This window comes from Hemitrygon akajei, chromosome 5 (assembly GCF_048418815.1).
Source record: "Hemitrygon akajei chromosome 5, sHemAka1.3, whole genome shotgun sequence".
NCBI lineage: Eukaryota > Metazoa > Chordata > Chondrichthyes > Myliobatiformes > Dasyatidae > Hemitrygon > Hemitrygon akajei.
The window spans coordinates 76,097,907-76,118,419 of record NC_133128.1 but is presented as its reverse complement, the minus strand read 5'-3'; the positions used below and the strand labels follow the sequence as shown (position 1 = coordinate 76,118,419).

The 20,513-nt window shown below is 39.5% G+C and overlaps 1 protein-coding gene across 5 annotated transcripts in view; it reads right to left on the bottom strand.

The window, feature by feature from the left end:
- Window positions 1–429: 429 nt before the first annotated feature.
- glra2 (glycine receptor, alpha 2) overlaps window positions 430–20,513 on the bottom strand; it is a 181,299-nt gene continuing 161,215 nt past the window's right edge. For all 5 annotated transcript variants that reach the window (XM_073045817.1, XM_073045816.1, XM_073045820.1 and 2 more), the window contains 2 exons: window positions 16,942–17,091; window positions 430–1,989 (listed from right to left, as the gene is read on the bottom strand). In XM_073045817.1, the coding sequence (XP_072901918.1) occupies window positions 1,714–1,989; window positions 16,942–17,091 (426 nt within the window). In that variant the 3' untranslated portion in view covers window positions 430–1,713. The remainder of the gene's footprint in view (window positions 1,990–16,941; window positions 17,092–20,513) is intronic.

Genomic DNA, 20,513 nt, shown 5'->3' with positions numbered 1-20,513 from the left:
ATTTTCTGTGTCTTCTCAAAGACAGGTACAAGGTCATTTTTAAATTTCTTTGCCATTTCCATATTTCCCATTATATGTTCTCTTGTCTCTGTCTGTAAGGACACACCTTTGTCCTCAACCACCTTTCTTTTTCACGTAAGCTCTTGAAGGTTGCCTTATTATTTCTTTTCAGCATGGAAAAAGAGGCTGATCAGCCCATAGTTGTCCATGTTGACCAAGATGTAATATTCAAGATAATCCCATTTCCCAGCACTTGGCCCATATCCCTCTAAGCTCTTGTCTATCGTATACCTGCCCACAAATATATATACCTGTACACTGTATTTTTCTACTATTCACTGTTGATTTCCTGGTCCTCCTTTGTCATTCAAAGTAGGGAGTACTTGAAGCAGAATACAATACTCTGACATGAAATACTACCAAGTGGGATTGAATTTCAAAGCACTAATGTTTAATAGTTTGTTAAAGATAGAAGCTGAATGGGAAGAATAAATCACTAGTCTCTCAGTTCCCCAAAATATCACAACAGTACAAAGACTCCTGACATAATTTTCTCTTCTTCGTCAGACCAGTAAATTATGTTACTTATATTAAATTGAAAAACAATAAACAGTTTATATCAGAGGCAGATTAAACAAGGAATAAATTAGAAGAGTTTAATATTGTTTGACACAATAACCAATCTAAATGCTACGTTTCTCCTATATTAACATAAAAAGCTACAGCGTTAAGACCTATACATTGATAAACTGAGCCACACCATTAAGGAAACAACAATCTTATTAAATATACATTGGTGCAAGTTGCACAGCAAGGAATTTACAGTTTGGTACCTTGAAATGCACGTGAATTAGGCAACAGAATCTTTTTAAAGCAGTGAGAATCTTCCTAAAGGTTCAAATCAAAAATTAAGAAATGGTTACAATCTGATTATGTGCCTTTAAGTAAATCACATAACATGAAACATCATTTTAATACCTCAGTTCAAATATTAATGTTCTTCCTTCCTGGTGTGAAAAATATTAAAATGTTCCACTAGAATATCAAAGTATTAATTTTGTTTTTGTACATATATATGTAGAAAGAATTCTTCAAATCACAAAATGATCCTGGTGAACCACTAACATCTACAAGGAATAGAATGCAGCTCAGTTGGGTATTGTTTTAATATAAAGGCAGTGGTTTCTTGTAAAATTTTGGTCCACTCTTGATTCATTGTACTGGAACCATTGTAAACATACCAATCTTTGAAAAGAAAAGTGATATCTTGTTTCCATTGCATATCCATTAAACATTACCACTCCTTAAAAATATGAAACAACTGTTCACTTGCTTTCTTCTCCTCCCATTTCTTCCTCTTCCCCACCCCACCCACTCCCTCCCCAGAAAACCCTGTCCTCTAACATGGCATAGTGGGTTAGTTTACCTCATTGGCAATGGGGGAGTTTACAGAGAGAGAAATAAACTCAGTCAAGGGCAGACACTGGAAGAAGATGTCCCAAAAGACAATGCAGTACAGTACGCCCTTACTTCAGGATTTCAAAGTTTTGCATTCTATTGCTGTCCCAACAGAATGCAAACATTCAGCTTTTCTTCATTCTGGGCTGGTCATTTTTTGAGAGACAGTGAACAACAGAGATAAAATTTAGCATTACTTGGTCACGCACAGTCCAGCCGAGGACAACACTTCGGGCAGGGCGTACTGCCTACTGACTACTGCTGATGGACATCTTCGTGTCGTATAATTTTGTACGTAATCCAGTAAAAGATGTTAAAAATGAGGAATGCCAGAGGGAAGGCAGCACGGGATATCATGTCAATCCTTTTCGCTCTGTCAACAAATTTCTTCCTGACGGCTTCTGCGTCCTTGGGCTGTGGTGGTGGAGTTGGAGCTACTGTTTTGACTGCAGTGCCATCCTTGACCTGTAGACAATGGCCTACCCCATATCCACTGAAGTTAAAGCGGCTCTCCCGAGTCAAGTCTTCATCCTGTGAGACATAAGGCATGATGAAACCAGGCAGCTCAAAAAGTATCGCAGCAGTTCAAAGGCACAGCTCACCTCCAACTCCTCAGAGACAGTCAGAAATGGAAAATGAAAGGTGGCCCTGGCAAATTATTACCAAATCTTAAAACACAATAAAAAACTGACAAGTTATCAGCTTGATTTAGATAAATTCATGTTATGTCTGCTCTTCAGTCCCTCATCTAATTTTGTTTCTCACTCTTTTTATAGAGGTTGTTTAATGTTATTCCTAAAGTTACTTTGGGAAATTGAGGTTTCAATTTGCATGATAGGATCAGATACTATGGATATTAAAGCTTTTTCCCTAAGGCCAAGGACCTGTATTCATCCTGGAGAATGGACAATGAGTGATTGCATTAACAACTTAGAACACCGCAGCTTGATCTCAACATGGAGGTCAATATCTTACACGGTGGCAAGCAGTATTCTCCCTTAATATTTTCAATAGGATTGAGAGAAATTGACAGTTTGCTTGGGATAATGAATAGATGCACTGTCAGGTTTGCTATTGATCTACAAAGAACAAATTGAACCTGGGTTCAACATCAAGTGTAAGCTGGTCTGGCTGTTGAAGTGATTATATAATTTGATTACCATAAGGATAGATTTCATAAATGTTTTGAAAAAGGAAAATCTTTATATTGACAACCATTCTCTTTGGCTAAACTACAAACAAAATGATCAAATACTGGAGGACATGCGTTTAAGGTGAGAGGAGCAATGTTTAAAGGTGATGTGCTTGGCATTTATTTTACAGAGTGGGAGGTGTCTAGAATGAGCTACCAGGAATAATAAGCAGGTAGGATAGAGGCTTATAGATAGACAAATCAATAAACAAGGAATGGAAGGATATGGATCATGTTCAGGCAGAAGACATTTAATTTAGCTGTGTGTTTATTGCAGACATAATGAGCTGTAGGGTCTGCTCCTGTTCTGTACTGTCCTATACTCTATGTTATAAGGGCTGAACAGCCAGCTATAGTTTAGCAAGAGTCAGGACTAGGTCTGCATGTGCAGATGTCAGATGCAAAGAACTTTGGGTTTGACTCTAAGTGCATCTAGAGTAGACCAGAAAACCTGGTCCTTAACTGGTGTGGATGTCTCCGGTGAGCCACTAAGGAACTGTACTCATGGAGATAACTCAAAACATCGGTTAACTCCTTTCAATTTCTGAAGAATTCTGGAATGCAAAGGATTGTTTCTTTTTGGGCAAGGTTATTAAATTGTCTTCTCACCACTTTTTGTCTTGGTTAACGATGCCAATGACAATTCACTTATAAATCAAGAATATATGTAAAATTCAACAACTTTCATAAAGTTCAGTAATTAATTTGCAATTTGAGTTTGGCTGTAGATTAATAAATATCTCTTTTTTCTGTGGTTATTTGTCCTGCCATAACTTAACATTCCAATATTCAGAAAATAAATTGGATAGAATAAACAAGAAGATCCTTGGAAACTATGCACATTGCTTCTCACCAAAGCTAATAGCAGTTTCTGAGGATGCAATTGAATTACATTAGGCTGTATAATCAAAGGAAGAGCCATATGAATGGATGATAACGTCCTAATTCAGTCTGAACTCTGTTCAACAATCTCAAGGCAGTTCTCATTCTGTTTGTGAAATTAATGTAAATTCAATTCAAGCAATTGTTAAAAACAAATATTAACATTAAAATAAAGAAAAAATTTGAACACCAAATGAACTGTTGTGAAAGCATTGCATAAGGTGTGAACATATCTTTGAATTGAAATTAACTTTGTCTTTCATCATAATATTAAAGGCTGTATTGATAGGATTTCGGGAGGATATTACTAGGGTGTATTGGTAAGTCTTTGGAATTCGTGTCCACAGATGGCTGTGGAGAATGTCATTGGGTATATTTAACACGGAGATTGATAGAATTTGTAAGGACATCAAAGGTTATGGGGAGAAGACAGGAAAATAGGGTTGAGAATGATAATAAATCAGCCATGGAGGAATAGCAGAACAGACTTCATGACCCGATTGGCTGAAATCTGCTCCTATGTCTTATGGTCTTATGGCGATATTGCTTTGAAAATCAAGTAGGCTGCTGACTGATAACTTTAAAACTCAGTATTAAAAATGATTTATCTGAACTGCATGCAGCCACAATACTGGGTGTACTTGCATCTTTCCCGAACAGGGTAGCTAGCTTAAAAACAGTTCCCCAAACAAAGCTAGCACCTTTAAGCTTCTGCTGGTTGACAATTTCCATCCCTGCAGATGATTCAAACCTTTTGAAGAGCTAGTAACTATTCCCAAAGAGGAAGTACTTGGAATACATAACATATTTGTTAAATGGTTTATTATTCAATAAAAAAATCATAAAATGCTTGCATGAGATAGGAAGTGTACTGTAAGTGATCCCCTGAGATAAGCTCAACTGGAATCCGCAGTTTAATAGCGGGGAAATCCTTGCCATCTGGTGGATGCAATTTCTAGCAAGAAATTTTGTTACCATCAGTTTGCTCCTGTCGCTCTAAGCACATTAGCTTTATTGATCCACACAGCTCAAGTCAAAAGCTTGTTTGATGCATTTGGCGGAAAATATTCTGGCTTGCAAAATTACTTTCTTTTCAGAAAGAATAAAAGTTCATTGGGATGGGAAGTTCTGAGCCATTAATATTAATGTTAATATTTTCAGATTCATAATTCCTGCATATATCTGTTATAAGAAAGAAGAACTGAAACTAGCTTCCAGTCATAGCAGAGCATTGATTATATTTCCATGATTGCCAACAAAGCGAGAGCCTGAAGTTGATTGGTAGTTACTTCATTTCTACTATTACTGTGGACAGAATTGCAAGGCTGCAAGTAATCAAGCACAATGAACCTGGAGATAAATTTTCACTGGATTCTTAACAATCTCTGAGAGAAGTATCCCTGCTTTGTAAGAACCAGTCTTAGCCAACTTCTACGAAAGATTCATCAGACCGTAAATAAACCATAAACAAGATAGCAGCTTAAAGAAAATTCCACTATTGTTCGAGGTTTAGTTCAGATATCTTACAACATTTGAAGATTCTATTTCTTGCTCCGGGTAATTTATAATTGTATGCACAGTGTGATTGACTTGCAATAATCATTTAAATTGAAGCCCATTTTAATCGACATGAGACTAATGCAATTTTTAAGAGATTCTGTCTGTGTTTTACATCACAAGGCAATGGCTTCAGTTGTGAGTTTAAAAGGAAGAATTGCTTGTTTGTTGATGTTAGTTTTGTGTTGGCTACCCTCCAGTATGAACCTGGAGTTTAAATCTGCAATTGTGGAAAGCCTGCTATACTACTGCATCACTTCAACTTAAAGCAGACCTGAAGAGTGCGCACTACAACCAGGTTCCATCTGCAATATGGAAATAGACCAGCAAAAGTAGGAGATTTGAAGCGCGACCACATGTCCTTGAACTAAGTTGCAGAAACCATCAAACCCTCCAGTGACTTACAACTCTGACCCATTATGTTAAATATGGAGAAAGATATGATGAAAAATAGAGTCTAATATAGCACCTTATCATACTATGTGCTTTCTACAATGAAAGCTCTTGAGGTTAATTCAAATTCCTACTTTTAGTTCTGGCTGTGGACCTCACCCAAAACTTGGGCAAGAGTCTATACTTCAGTACCTCTTAAACTTTACATTTATATAGTACCTAAGTCTGGCCCATTTCACCTATTTCCACCAAATACAGTAAAATTGAAGGAAATACAAGCCTACAATGGAGTACATTAACTTTGTCAAACAGGAGTGTTGTAAATACGGTTACTGAGGAAGAGACGAAGGTGGAGAGCCAGAAAAGCTTAGGATGAACATGAGTCATTAAGCCTCATTTGCTGTAAGTACCTTACAAATGATGGGTAAAGGCCCTCCTAGGCAGTGATTCCATGTGCAGAAACTGGGCCGAGTCCAATAAACAAAATACTGGAGGAACTCAGCAGGTCAGGCAGCATTTATGGAAATGAATAAATAGTTGACGTTTCAGGCCAAGACAATTTTTCAGGGCTAAAATGGAAGGGGGTAGATGCCAGAACTAAAAGATTAAGGGGGGGGGGGGAGTGTGGAAGGACGTTAGCTAAAAGGTGATAGGTGAAGCCAAGTGGATGGGAAAGATAAAGGGCTGGAGAAGAAGGGATAAATACATATTTAAAATGTAAAACACATAAATAAATAGCTTTATAAAAACAAAATACTTCATTCCAAATAATAGGAAGGAAAATTGTGACACTAAATTTACACCATGCATATATTTGTTTGCAAATTTAAGGATCTCTGAAGCCATCCACACAGCACTGCGAGGAACTATTATGTGTTCCTCACTCAGAACTGCACAAGTGATAAGTGATACTGATATTATTAATTAGACTTGAGATTAATGAGGGAATTAGAAATTATTTTTCTCCCAGTTGTTTCAGGCTATTAATTGCATGAACTGAACAAATAAATCCTAAAGGAAGCCATTTATAGTTCAAAGGCTGTTACAACACAAGGAGATGTACCTTTACCTGAAAAATCCTGAACAAAATAATACCAGACTTTGCTCAATAGACAGGCAACTGAAGAGGAGGAGGACTGAAAGATCAAACAAATGTTATGTTTCATGCAGGGAATTCATATAGCTCTTCTCTATTTATAGCCATTTTTGATGCAAAGTATTGATTGACCTGATAAAGAAAAATATGTCACCATATTGGGATAGGTGGTTTCACAGAAATCTTGCGGTACACAGGATGTCACCAGATCAGGGAGTCATCTGATTGATTTAGTGCCATGGACATTTCAGTGAAGACTCTGCTCGGCTTAAAATCCTTACTTTTCATTTGTGTTATTTTCCTAGCAAAGTGAAGTTTCTGAATGTTGATGAAGGCTCAGTTGACAGTATTATTAAATCTGTGTCAGATGATTGTGAATTCACAGTGACATGAAAAAAATCTCTCGGCTAGTACTCTGAAAGAATGTTGTATTTTTGGAGGTGGTATCTTTCAGACGGATTATTAAGCAGGGCTCCTGTCTACTCTCTCAAATCTCACAGCCTTATTTTGTAGAAGTGCAGTAGAGTTATCTTCAAATTCTTGGAAAATGTCTGTCCTTCACTCAAATTTAATGTAACAGATAATCTGGTTGTTACCCTTTCCCTATATTATACTTGTGGCTGCACCTCTGAAGGCCTCATTGGTTACAAAATGAATTAGGATTTCCTGAAGATACCATATAAATTATGCCTTTCTTTTTTTTTGCAGGAATGAAGGGAAGAGAAGCTTCAACCAAAGAAAGGGGCTATGTGGACTGTTGCAAACATAAGAAAGCATGTTTGACTAAACTGCTGGCATCCTTTGGGATGTGACTTACAGAATGGATAAAAGGGCAGCACAGTGGAATATCTAGAACAGCTACAACCTCACTGCTCAATGACCCAGTTTAATCCTGACCTCATGAACTAATGTTTTTGAGTTTTCACATCCTCCCAATGACCTGCGCATATTTCTATTGGGTATTCTGGTTTCCTTTCATATCCCAAAATGTCCAGGTTTGTAGGTTATTTGTAAGTTCTCCCTGGTATGTAGGTGACAAATAGAATCTGAGGGTGGGGGTGGTTGGGGAGTGGAGTTCATGATAATATGAGGAGAATTAAAAAATGGAATTAATTGGTTCATGTAGGTGATTGATGCTCAGCATGGACTTGATGAGCAAACGTCCTGTTGTGTGCTGACCATTGCTACTCTAGCAGGCTGCACTTATCTGCATTTATTTTTCATGCTTTACCTGCAAAACAATCTCCACTTGTTTCCAGGGAAATAGCTCTTCTTGACTGAGAACACTTAAATTTCCAAACAGACTGGACAAATTAAATTAGCGGTGATATGATGGAAGACATATTCAAGGAAAGTATATAAGGAACAAAAACATAAAAATAAATAAAAGTTATTTATCTCTCACTGATAAGGGGTATGAAAGACAGGACTAGAGTCAAACGCAGAGGCTAATAAAGTTGCCAGAAATAGCAGTGGGTCTGAGAAATGGGAGCATTTTAGTATTCAGCAAAGGAGGACAAACAACTGAATGATAATAAAGGGATGACAGAAGATAAGTGTAGTCTGACAAGAATCATCAAATCATACACCATAGATATTTATAAAGGAAAAGACAGTGAAGGCAAATGTGGGCCCATACAGACTTGGATGAAGGAGAATAAGGAAATTACACAGGAAATCAATGCATGAATTCACAAAGGAAGACACTAAAAGCTTGACAGAAACTATTTTTCAAAAAAAAATCTATCCAAGAAATTTCTGGAAATTTCAAAGTGGACATCGATAGATTGAAGGTGGGGAGAAGGTAGACATAACTGAAGTGGATAGCTGGAGTTAACTGCCCATCAGCCTCGATCTAATTGGATGATACAGCAGTTGGAAAGAGTGCATTAACAGCACTGAAGGCTTTCAGCTTACGGCTGGTTCAAAATCACCCAGGCAGCAGGAAAGGGACATGCTGTAATTATAGAGCTGAAGAGGGTGGTTAGCACCACAGTCAATTTTTCTTGATAAAGTTATTGGTTTAATCTAATCAGTGTAGTATTTAATGAACCATTTGTGCACTGCTACATTATCCATCTTGAACTAAAGCAGTTAGTCGCTTGCTTATCTTTAGAATGGGAAACTTTCTACCTATGCTGGAAACCTGACAAAGCTGCATCTTTTTATTCCTGAGCCTGGATTCGGATTCCGGACCACATGCTTATACACAGCTCCGGTACATGAACGGACATCAGTTCAATGAGTAACTCTGGGTTGTACCATTGGAGTAATAGATCATCACTGAATTGAAGTTATTCTAACTTCAGGAAATTACAAAGCAGTGACAGCATATTACCTTTGGGTAACATGAACTAATATGGCCTACACATGATCAGCTATTTTGTGTGTAAATTATAGCATCCCTCGGATAATTTTGCAAAAATGATATAAGGCTCTAATAATGTAAAATAATTTTCATAATACCAAAAGCAATAGAAATATTGATAATTTTGTTCTCTGCATTTCATGATTGCACTTCCTGCTGAAGAATGATATGTAAATTATGGCAAAGGGTTCTGGATGTGAGATTAATTTAATGAAACAGATAGATTAAGCTAAATTGAAAAGAGGCCTTAAGTCTAAATTTGAAGCTTGACAATTTATGGATTCCATGAGAAGGCACAGAGCAGGAATATACATTAAAAAGTTTAATTTTACATCATTGCTCATTGTTGAGAGGGCAGGAAATGTTGATATTAATGCAGAAAGATTTACAATATCAACCTTGGCAGGTGAAGGAGATGATCACCTGTTCATTGACAAGCTATGCACAGTATGCGTATGGATGGTATTGAATTTAGTATATGAGGTATATATAAACAACAAGAAGGCTAGGAGCAATAGATGGGTCTAATCCATACCATTATATGAATGGTGAACAAACCTTATATATCTAATAGTCTAGCAATGGTACATGGGTTCAATTATTGACAGGTTGATTGTGGTTTATGGGTCAATGGCTCTGACTCAGCAGTGGTTTCTAGCTTCGGTCTCCGAAGGTAATCCATGATAATCTACTAGTGATATATGGATTTCATCCCTGTTTACCTAAAGGGATGGTGGTTTGCATTGGGTTCATGGAAGTTTAGGAATTGAGAACACAATGGAAGACAATCAGCACATTTCAGCTGAAAGTGAGCTGCTTAGGTTAATTCCACTTCCCAGGAAGATTGGTTAATGGGTTGCATCTGGCAAGGCTGGCTGGAAAAAAATGAGTGATATGGATCCTGATACCTATTCTATCCCCCCCCCCCCCCCCACCGCCCCACACACACACACGTGGCAATGATTTGGCAAGCAGGGAAGTCTTCCTGCAGTACACAGTGAGTCTGTAGCATGGTCAGACAAATTCTCTTTCATTCTAACTGAAGCAGACATCCCACTCAACGTGAACACCTTTTCCTGCATGAGTAGCACGTCCTGTTTGCCAAATGAATTCTGCAGACATTGTATCTAAATGCATATGTATTCCTTTAAATGAAATTTCTCTGTGCATCAGAACATCATAAAGATGGAAGACCTGGTATCAAATTTGGTGACCTTTGCATAATACAAAACACCCAATTGCGATCAGTAATCAGTTTCCCATTCTCATTCTAACGTGTACCACACAAAAATGTTGTCTTATGCAATAGAATTCTGAGCAATCTTGGGGAAATATCCGCAAGGAGCTAAAATCACGCTTAAAAAATAAGGCTGGCCAAGTTTAATCCACAATGTAATAGAAAGCAAAAGGAAAACAAGGAGTTTGAATGGAGGAATTAAAAAATTCAATGCTCCCTGTATTGAATTTCTCATTAGAAGAGCACATTACAAAGTATAGAAATCAGTATGGCTGATTCACAGTACCAGAATAATAGCAGCCATGTGACAATACAAATTTAATTAACCTTAACATTTTAATGGATACAATTGTAAAAACATAAAAAAGTCCTTGAAAATGAGTACAACCTTAATTACAGTTCTGTCTGGAAAGCTGACAATTACACAGCATTAAGTGCATCTGTTTAACAATGCCTTTGTAGTACATGGGTTTCAATTTAAATTCTGATTTTGACCTTTGTATTCTGAACCAACCAATCCTCCAGTTGTGACCATAGCAGCTGTTGGTTTGGCCTCCAATAATGCTGCAATTGCATTGGCATGCTGCTTTAAAATGAATCTTGTCACATTATTACCTTGCCCTATCACCAATCAGATTCTCCTTGGCAATAAGGCACTTTGACCAGAACTAGTCCTCATTCCATGCTTTCATTTGTACCAGGAATATATGACTCTCACTTCAAATATTCCATCAACAATTGTTAGTCACCTGTGAGGGGCAATCAGTGCAACTGGTCCCCACATGGATCAATCAATTTTTAATTGCAGAGGTTTTACAGCCTGTGCTATGATTCAAGGCTTAGGGTTTGCATGGGAATGCTTCCATTTCACTCTGACTTCAGTACAGCGTTGACGAAACCTAGATGAGAAATGGGGCAAGGGCTCTCTTTTGCACAGACTGGAAATACCCCGATGCAATTTTACTTTCAAATCTCTGTGGACAAACTTTATTTAATGGCCACAGGTCTGGAACTATTCAGAGATATTTATAAGCATGACAGGAGATTTGTCTGTCCACTGTCAGCTGTTACCCTGTTTATGTTAGTTGCACTGCATGGCTGCATTCAGTCTGATCTTGATAAACTAAACTGAAGGCAATCCCCTCATGCCTAACACTGCAGGCTGCTTCCAAACCAGTTGGGGCAAAGAGCAAAATTTGGATTGAGATATTATTGTTATGCACGACTACCTTCCTTAATTAAATCCATTCAGAATCACCCTGGCCAGTTTATGCATAGTCTGCCTCCTTAAAGTAAGAGGAAGAATTCAGTGAAAATAAAAATTGCTGCTGTTGAGGCGAGATTTGATAGAGGTATACAAAATTATGAGGGGTATAGACAGAGTAAATGCAAGCAGGCTTCTTTCCACTGAGGTTGGTTAAGACTAGAACCAGAGGTCATGAAAGGTGAAATGTTTAAGGGGAACATGAGGGGGAACTTCTTCATTCAGAGGGTGGTGTGAGTGTAGAATGATCTGCCAGCACAAGTGGTGGATGTGGGTTCAATTTCAATTCTTAAAATAAAAGTTTGGATAAGTTCATGGACAGGAAGGGTCTGGTGGGCTATGGTACAGGTTCAGGTCAATGGGACTAGGGAGACTAAAGGTTGATGGGCCAAAGGGCCTGTTTCTGTGCTGTAGTACTCTATGACGGAAATCTAAATTAAAAACAGAAAATGCTGGAAATACTCAGCAGGTCAGGCAGCATCTGTGGGAAGAGCAACAGAGTTCAAATTTCAGGTTGAAAACTCTGTCAGAACTGTGGAGACCAAAGAAACTCCCTCCCGGCAGCTCAGCAAATTTATTTTGTCTCCAATGCTGACAAAGGGTCTTTGACCTAAAATATTAACTGTTTTGATTAATGGTCATTTGAATTAGCTAGATTTTCTTAAATATACTGTTCTTACATTTTAAACAAAGCAGCACACTTTCAGTTTAATGTATATCCATGTATGTGCTTATAGGGAGATCATATTTAGAAACATAGAAAATAGGTGCAGGAGTAGGCCATTCGGTCCTTCGAGCCTGCACCGCCATTCAGTATGATCATGGCTGATCATCCAACTCAGAACCCTGTACCTGCTTTCTCTCCATACCCCCAGATCCCTTTAGCCACAAGGGCCATATCTAACTTCTTCTTAAATATAGCCAATGAACCGGCCTCAACTGTTTCCTGTGGCAGAGAATTCCACAGATTCACCACTCTCTGTGTGAAGAAGTTTTTCCTCATCTCGGTCCTAAAAGGCTTCCCCTTTATCCTTAAACTGTGACCCCTTGTTCTGGACTTCCCCAACATCGGAAACAATCTTCCTGCATCTAGCCTGTCCAATCCATTTAGAATTTTATACGTTTCAATAAGATCCCCCCTCAATCTTCTAATCTTCCTCAATTTGACAGGGAAATCATGAATGTAGTATGTTTGCTTCTCAACCTTGCAACAATGTCATAGACATTCAGTATGCAGCAAGTCCTAAAGACTCAATATATACGATAAATATGTGTGCAGCCTGCTAAGTAAACCTCTAACTCTGTGTTTCGAAATTTCAAGAAGATATTTCAACTAGCTATAATATAAATGAGTCTCAAATGTCAATAAAATTCGTCACTGAAAATGAAATAATCTTCCTGATAATTTCTCTTGAAGGCTCCCAGGGAAGAACCACATCTATCATGATACCATTAAATGTTTCTATCACAGCTGCTAATATACCCATTTCTCCTGCTTATTAGCAAACAATAACTTTAGCAGACTCCCTGTGAAAAATGATAATTCCTATTCCTTTCTTGACAGGCATGAATGTCTTTTAAAATGCCCAACCAGAGAAGGGCTGGAAGGGCCCATTCCACGCTGTATCTCAATAAATAAATAAATATAAGTGAGTAAATCTCTGCTTTCCATCAAAACAGAGGACATCAGGTATAGCACGAATAAGTAAATCTCTGGAGGTTGGGCGATTAATATTTTGTGCCCTCCGAGAAGCTAATTATAATAGAACAGAATTATCAGAGCAGAGAAACTGAGACTTGAATCATTTGAATGTTTGTAATTAAGCATAAGAAGCACAGAATATTTTGGAAATCTGTAGAAATATTGCTGTCGGTTTGTCAAAATGCTAGCAGGGATGATTTATTTTCATAATGATATTGTCAACAAATGCAAATCATTTTGTTACACATACTGTAGCAACCAGAAGAAATCATCAGAAAACACTTAGTGACAGTGAGAAACATCCCTGATGCACATGGTAGCAGGGAAATATTTCTCTCTCTCTCTCTCTCTCTCTCTTTTTCTCCCCTCTCACCTTCTCCCTTTCCTGTCCCGCTCTCCCCTCCCTCTACCCCTCTCAATCTCCCTCTTCCTTTACCATTCTCCCTCTCCCTCTGCCCCTTTCAATCTCTTCCTCTTCCTCTACCCCTCTCCCACTCCCTTGACCTCTCTCAATCACCCTCTCCCCACCCATTGTTCCCTCTTTCCTTATCTCCCCTCCATTCCCATCACTAACATCCAATCTTTATGGCCATCAATTCCACACTCAACTGCATCTCTGTCATCTCCCACTTATCTGCCCTCACTGCATCTTCCTGTTGTCATAACAAAGACAGGGTTTCCATATTCTTTACTTACCACCCACAAATTGCCATATCCAGCACATCATAATCAATAACCCACTATCTCCAACAGAAAATTATCACTAAGCACATCTTTCCCTCCCCATCACTGCCCACAGCCTCTAGTTGCTTTCCATAGGGATTTGTCTCCAGGTGATGACCTTGTCCACTCATCCCTCCCCTCTGATCTCCCTTCTGGCACTTATCCCTGCAAGCATGACAAGTGCTACTCCCTCACCTCTATTTCCTCCCTCACCACTGTTCAAAACCCCAAATCCTCCTTCTGGGTAAGGTGTCACTTCATATGAGAGTCCGTTGGGATCATCTGTTGCATCTGGTGCCCCCAGTGCTGTCCCCTCTACATCGGTGAAACCTGATGCAGATTGGGGGAATGCATTGTCAAGCACTGTTGCTCTGTCCACTGCAAAAGGGAGGTTCTCCCAATGCCTACCCCTTTCAATCCAGCTTCCCATTCCCATTACGATGCGTCTGCTCATGTCCTCCTCTATTGCCAAGATGAGGATGGAGGAGCAACACCTCATATTCCGTCCAGATAGACTCCAACTTTATGGCATGAACATCAATTTCTCTAATTTCTACCCCCTCCCTCCATCTCTTGTTTTCCATTCCCCATTCTTAATACCCTCTCATACTTCTCTTCTCCTCACCTATCCATAAGCTCCCTCTGGTTCCCTCGACCCCCCCTTCCCTTTCCCTTTCTTCCACAGTTCAATGCCCTCTCCTAATAGATTTCTTCTTCTACAGTCCTTTGCCTCTTCCCCTTAACCCCTCCCAATTTCTTACTTCATCTCCCCTGCCCGCTCACCTTCCCCTCACCTGGTTTTACCAAACACCTACCTACTCATATTACTTACCTCCCCCCCCCCCCCCCCCACCTTCTTCTCCCTTCATTTCTGGTTCTGATGAAGGGTCTCAGGCCAAAATGTTGACTGGGTATTCCCATCCACAGATGCAGCATGACTTGCTGAGTTGCTCCAGCATTTTTTTATTTGGTGTTGTTTACAATAGATGCAGAATCTGTTGTGCTCTTAAAACTAAATTTGCGTTAACATATGTTATCATGCAGACACTTGGCCTGTTAACTTAATGCGGCGATGATCCGTGGAAAATTAAGCTCGATTTCAATGTTTCAGGAATGTCTCCACATTTACAACAATGACTCAAAATATCCTGTAATCTTACAGTAAAATAGGTACATTTACTCATGCAATCAAGAAAATGTCGATATGTCTGAACAATGCTTCACTCTACGACTAAATTTCCTCAATTATTTTTACCCCAAATATGCAAAACCTTACAAAACAATTTCCTGCTCATTAACACCAGACTGGAGGACCTGAATGCACTTTGGTGACCTCTACATAACATACAGGGCAGGACGCAGGAGACTGGGCAACAGTTAGGAAGGGAAAAGGGGTTAAGGAGTCAGTGCAGAGTACCCCTGTGGCCATCCCCCTCAACCACATATATATCACTTTGGATACTGTTGGGGGTGGGGGGGGCGATGACCTAAAACAGGAAATTCACAGGGGTGGGGTCTCTGACATGAAGTCTGCCTCTGTAACTCTGAAAGAGAAAAGGGGAGAAGAGGCAAGCTGTGGTGACAGGGGTTTGTTGGGGGAACAAATCAGGAGACTCTGTGGGTGAGAATGAGACTCCTGGATGGTATGTTGCCTCCTGGATACCAGGATCGGGATTTCCGGGTTCGAGTCCTCAGCATCCTTAAGTGGGAAGGTGAACAGCCAGAAGTCACAGTCCATGTAGGTACCAATGGAACGGATAGGAAAAGTGATGAGGTTCTGCATAGAGAGTTCAGGGAGTTATGTTCTACGTTAAAGGGTATGACCTCCAGGGTTGTGATCTCAGGATTGCCACCTGTGCGACGTGCTACTGAGGCTAGAACTAGGAAGATTATACAGTTTAATACCTGGGTAAGGAGTTGGTGTAGGAGGGAGGGCATAAGATTTTTGGATCATTGGGCTCTATTCCAGGGAAGGTAGGACCTGAATTGAAGGGAACAGTGTGGACTGGAATTGTAGGGAGACTAATATCCTAGCGGGAAAACCTGTTAACGTTGTACGGTGGAATTTAAACCAGAGTTGTAGGAGGGTGGGAACCAGAGTGCCACAACAGGTAGCAGAGAGGTTGTGGAGCTGGATGTCAGTAAGACCTCAGACAAATTTAGGAATCATAAGGTTGAGCACGGTGTGACTAGAGTCCTGAGCTGCCTGTATTTCAATGCAATGAGTATCATAGGAAAGCTGGATGATAGTGATGGAGAAGAGGTAGCTGGTTTATAAACAGAGGCAATGTATAGTGAAGAGAGGTTGTTGATAGAGCAAAATTGTGGTCAACAAGATGAGTTGTGATGTAAAAGGCAGACAAGATCTAAAAGGATGAATACAAGACTGAAGGTGTTATATTTGAATGTGCACAGTATACAGAATAAAGTGAATGAACTTGTAGCACAGTTACAGATTGGCAGGTATGATGTTGTTGGCATCACTGATTCCTGGCAGAAAGAAGATTATAGCTGGGAGCTTAATGCCAAGGGTATACATTGTATCAAAAGGACAGGTAGAAAATTAAATCAAATCATCAGAAAGAGTTGGCATAGGTATTTAAACTTTGTGGATAGAGCAGAGGAACTGCAAGGGTAAAAAGACCCTGGTGGGAGTTGAATGCAGACCCCTAAACAATACTAAGGATAAGGGTACAAATTACAATGGGAGATAGAGAATGCATGCCAAAAGGGCAATGTTACAATAGTCATGGGGGATTTCAATACTCAAGTAGATTGGGAATTGTTGTAAATCCTCATTTGGCTCGTTAATATCCCTCAGCAGAAGAATTCTGCCATCTACTCTTGGCCAATAGGCGATTCTGGAATAAATCGGTTGACACCCTAACTAAACTCAGTAATAGCCTAGCAAGATGCTCAGTCCTATCCTAACCACTAGGGTAGCTCAGTATTCCTTTTCCAGAGGCAATTTTGGGAAGGGAAATAAATGCTGGTCTTGTGAGTTACCCCCACATCCTGAAAAGAATGAAGAAAGGTAAAAGGAAATCCCATCACTTGCTCCTCATTTACCTTATTTTGTCGTCTCTGTTTTCTTCTCAGGCGCAAAAATTCTTTGTGCTGGCGTGACACAAAGTTTACGCCGGCATACTCCAACAAGGCGGAAAACACAAAGAGCAGGCACACTGCCATCCAAATATCTATGGCTTTGACATATGAAACCTAGATGAAACACAATATTACGTTAGCACAAGATAACATCAAAAATTAAAATTATCATTCTTTACTTATATCAGTATTTATGGCAGATATTATACTTAGACAATATAATTTGCATCTTCAGAGAAAAAGGCCAACAATTCATGCAGTAGCAATTATTATCAGTGTAGTATTTTCTCTCTGTGTCAGATCTGGACCATCGCTGGGCTTCACAGATCACTAAAGTTGGGTGTCCTGTGCTTTTCTCTAAACAGAATCAGATTAAAAGAAGGCTGGCAACGATGAGCCAAAATGCAGCCCACTTTTGTCAGTCCCTAAAAACCATATGTGATCCTTGCACCAACCACAGCAGCAAACTATCTCAGAGTGGTCCCTGAACTTTAAAATGGTGCAACAATTAGTCTGTCTGCTTCATGAGCTCATGGGATCAGAAGTCAATCCTGACCATGTTCTCTTTGGGACTGCTTGGTTTCCCTGGATACTCTAGTTTCCTTCTGCATCCCAGGGGTGGCATAGCAGCATAGTCAGCCTTGTAGCACCATGGATCTTGGTTTAATCATTTTATCTTCTGCCATGAGGTGTTTGAACATTGTGGGCTTTCTCAAGGTGCTCCTTCAGACATTACCAAGATCTGCAGGTTGGTAGTTTATTTTCTCACTGCAAATTGCCCCTGGCATATGGGTGACAGGAATGCATGGATGATAAAATAGGATCAGTGAAGGATAAGTGTAGCTGGGTCTTTGATGTTTAGCATGGATTCAATGGGCTGAAGGGCCTGTTTCAACGTAGGAGTCTATGACTCTGTATACCAACACAACAGCAGTGGGCTGATGATGCTAATCAGTGCCTTATTGGAGGTTAAATGATGAGAATCCCTTGGAAGTTAATGAGGATAAGGTAGTGGGTTAAGCACAAGTTGGCGGTGGCTCCAATACTAAGGTGGAGGAGAGGATCATTCTCCTATTCTTCCTAGCTGTGCGTTTAAGATAATGTATAAGACAAGACTGCAGTCTGGATCTCTGAACAGCAGATTCTTCATGAGCCACTGCAGAGCCTGTTTCTATTTCTATGACCAATGCGGGGAGCAGACTCAGAAAATGGCAAATGAGTCTTGCTTCCTGAAGATACTACAGTAGCTCAGCTACTATAAAATTGCCCCTTCCAACTTTGTCATAATCTAGGTCCTTGCACAATTTGGAAATGGTTGTCCATAGCAATAAGGTATAAACTCTCCCAGTTCAGGAACAATATTAGGAGATTAAACTTAATAAATATAGACAAAGTGGATACATTGGAGCAGTGAATGAAGTGCTGAAGGAGAAATCACTAAAGGAAAGTTACCTGAGGTGATGTTCTAAAAAGGTAGCCCCAGCATCAGAATTTTAGAGCAGGTCATGAAAATTACTTCAGAATGTAAGGAAAACATTTTTGTCTTATCCAGCTGGGCAGTTGTCCAGCAGCTCTCCAATTCTGTACTGAACCAACCTGATCTTTAGCCAATTCCTGTCAGGCAATGAAGGTAAAAAGCTATCCTCATTAGATTTAATGATTTTTTCTGAAAACTGGGCTGCATAACACTGGATCATTGTTGAGGCAGAAGATTCTTTTCAATAAATGAAGTTCCTCTGAGCCATTTCTGTGCCGACCAGACATTCAGAACAAATACACAGGTCTCAACTGATCTGTTATCCTGTTTGTATTGGACTCCTTTGCCCGGAACTGAGCTGGAATACCATCAGACAGACATCAAGCTGCTTAGGTCACTTTTGGAAAACTGTGCAAGGTTCCAAATAAATACGATTCATTTGCTACAAAGCAACATAAATCATAAATATTCAAGCAAGTTGTCATAATTTTTGGGTTGATTTAATGTATCACCCACAGTAAATTCAGTATAGCCTTGTGATCTGTAGTCTACCGGTACTTATTTCTACCTAACCTTCTAAAATACGGAATGTAACAGAGAAAACTCACTCCATATGGTAATAACCAGAATGTATCACAAGTGGTTTCCTCAAAATAGAGAACCTTGAAACCAAGATTGATATATTTCAGTTAGTCAAGGATATTAGGTGACATAGAACCAAGAAAGGCTGAGCTGCTTAGAGCTAATTTAAATGAGGACATTTAAGAGGCTGAATGTTCAATTGCTGTTTTCAAGTTTCTGCTACAAATAATTGCATAAAAGGCAAAATGAACTTACTGTATATTTCAAACAGAATCTAATGTATACATGCAGAGTTTTAAATATTTCTTATTTTTAAAAAATTCTGTGGAGACTTAGAAATGATCCATTTCCATGCTGAATCTGGGTTCGTATTTTTTCTTTTAAGCATTTCTTTGATATAGAAGATGACTTACATGAACAGTGGCAGCACCCTCTACAGAAGGATTTAGGAGTACAGATACATGGTTCTCTGAAAGTGATAGATAAGGAGGTGAAGAAGGCACTTGACATGCGAACATTCATCAGTCAGGTTATTGAGTGTAATAGTTGGGGTGTTATGTTACAACTGCACAAGATGCTGTTAAGGTCAGACTTGGAGTATTGTGTACTGTTTTGGTCACCGTGTTGAAGGAAAGATGTCACAAAGCTGAAGCCAGCGCAAAGAAGATTTAGAAGAATGTGGCCTGGACTAGAAGGCCTGAGTTTTAGGGACAAGTTGGGCAGACGAGGACTTTACTCTTTTCAGTGTCCTTATAGAGATGTAGAAAATCATGAGGGTATCGTAAAGGTAAATGAACATAATCTAATATCCAGGGAAAAGGGAACTAAAGTCTAGAGGGCATAGGTGAGAGAAAAAAAGCGATTTAAAAGGAACCTTAGGGAAAACTCCTTTAAACCGAGGGTTGTGCATCTATGGAATAAGCTGCCAGAAGAAATAGTTGAGGCAGGTACAATGATGACATTTAAGAGACAATTGGATAAGCATGTGGATAGGAAAGGGTTAGAGCAGGAGTTCTCAACCTATTTATACCACGGACCAATACCATTAAGCAAGGGGTCCATGGATTTCAAGTTAGGAACCCCTGGTTTGTAGAGCAATACAAGTGGGACAAGCTTAGGAGGGCTCCTTGGTTGGCATGAATGAGTTTGGTTGAAGGCCCTGTTACCGTGCTGTGTTAATGACACAATGACAATCGGGGAACTGCAGACTTCACACATGGATCAGGAGGTGGGAAGTTTGGGAGGTGTTCACCTTCTGTGTCATCCAGTGCACGGGCTTGAGCTTCTCATACTATCCCAAAGGATCTGCACAAATCAGTGGGGATGGTGAATTTCTTCAAGGAGGCTTGGAGCACCTTCTGGACTCTTTTTCTTCTGTTTATCTGTCAATCACTTCCTGTGACTAAACTAAGCTTGAAATAGTGTTTGTTTAGTGAATCTGGTGTCAGGCATGCAGATGTTAAGGTAAGGCCCTGGC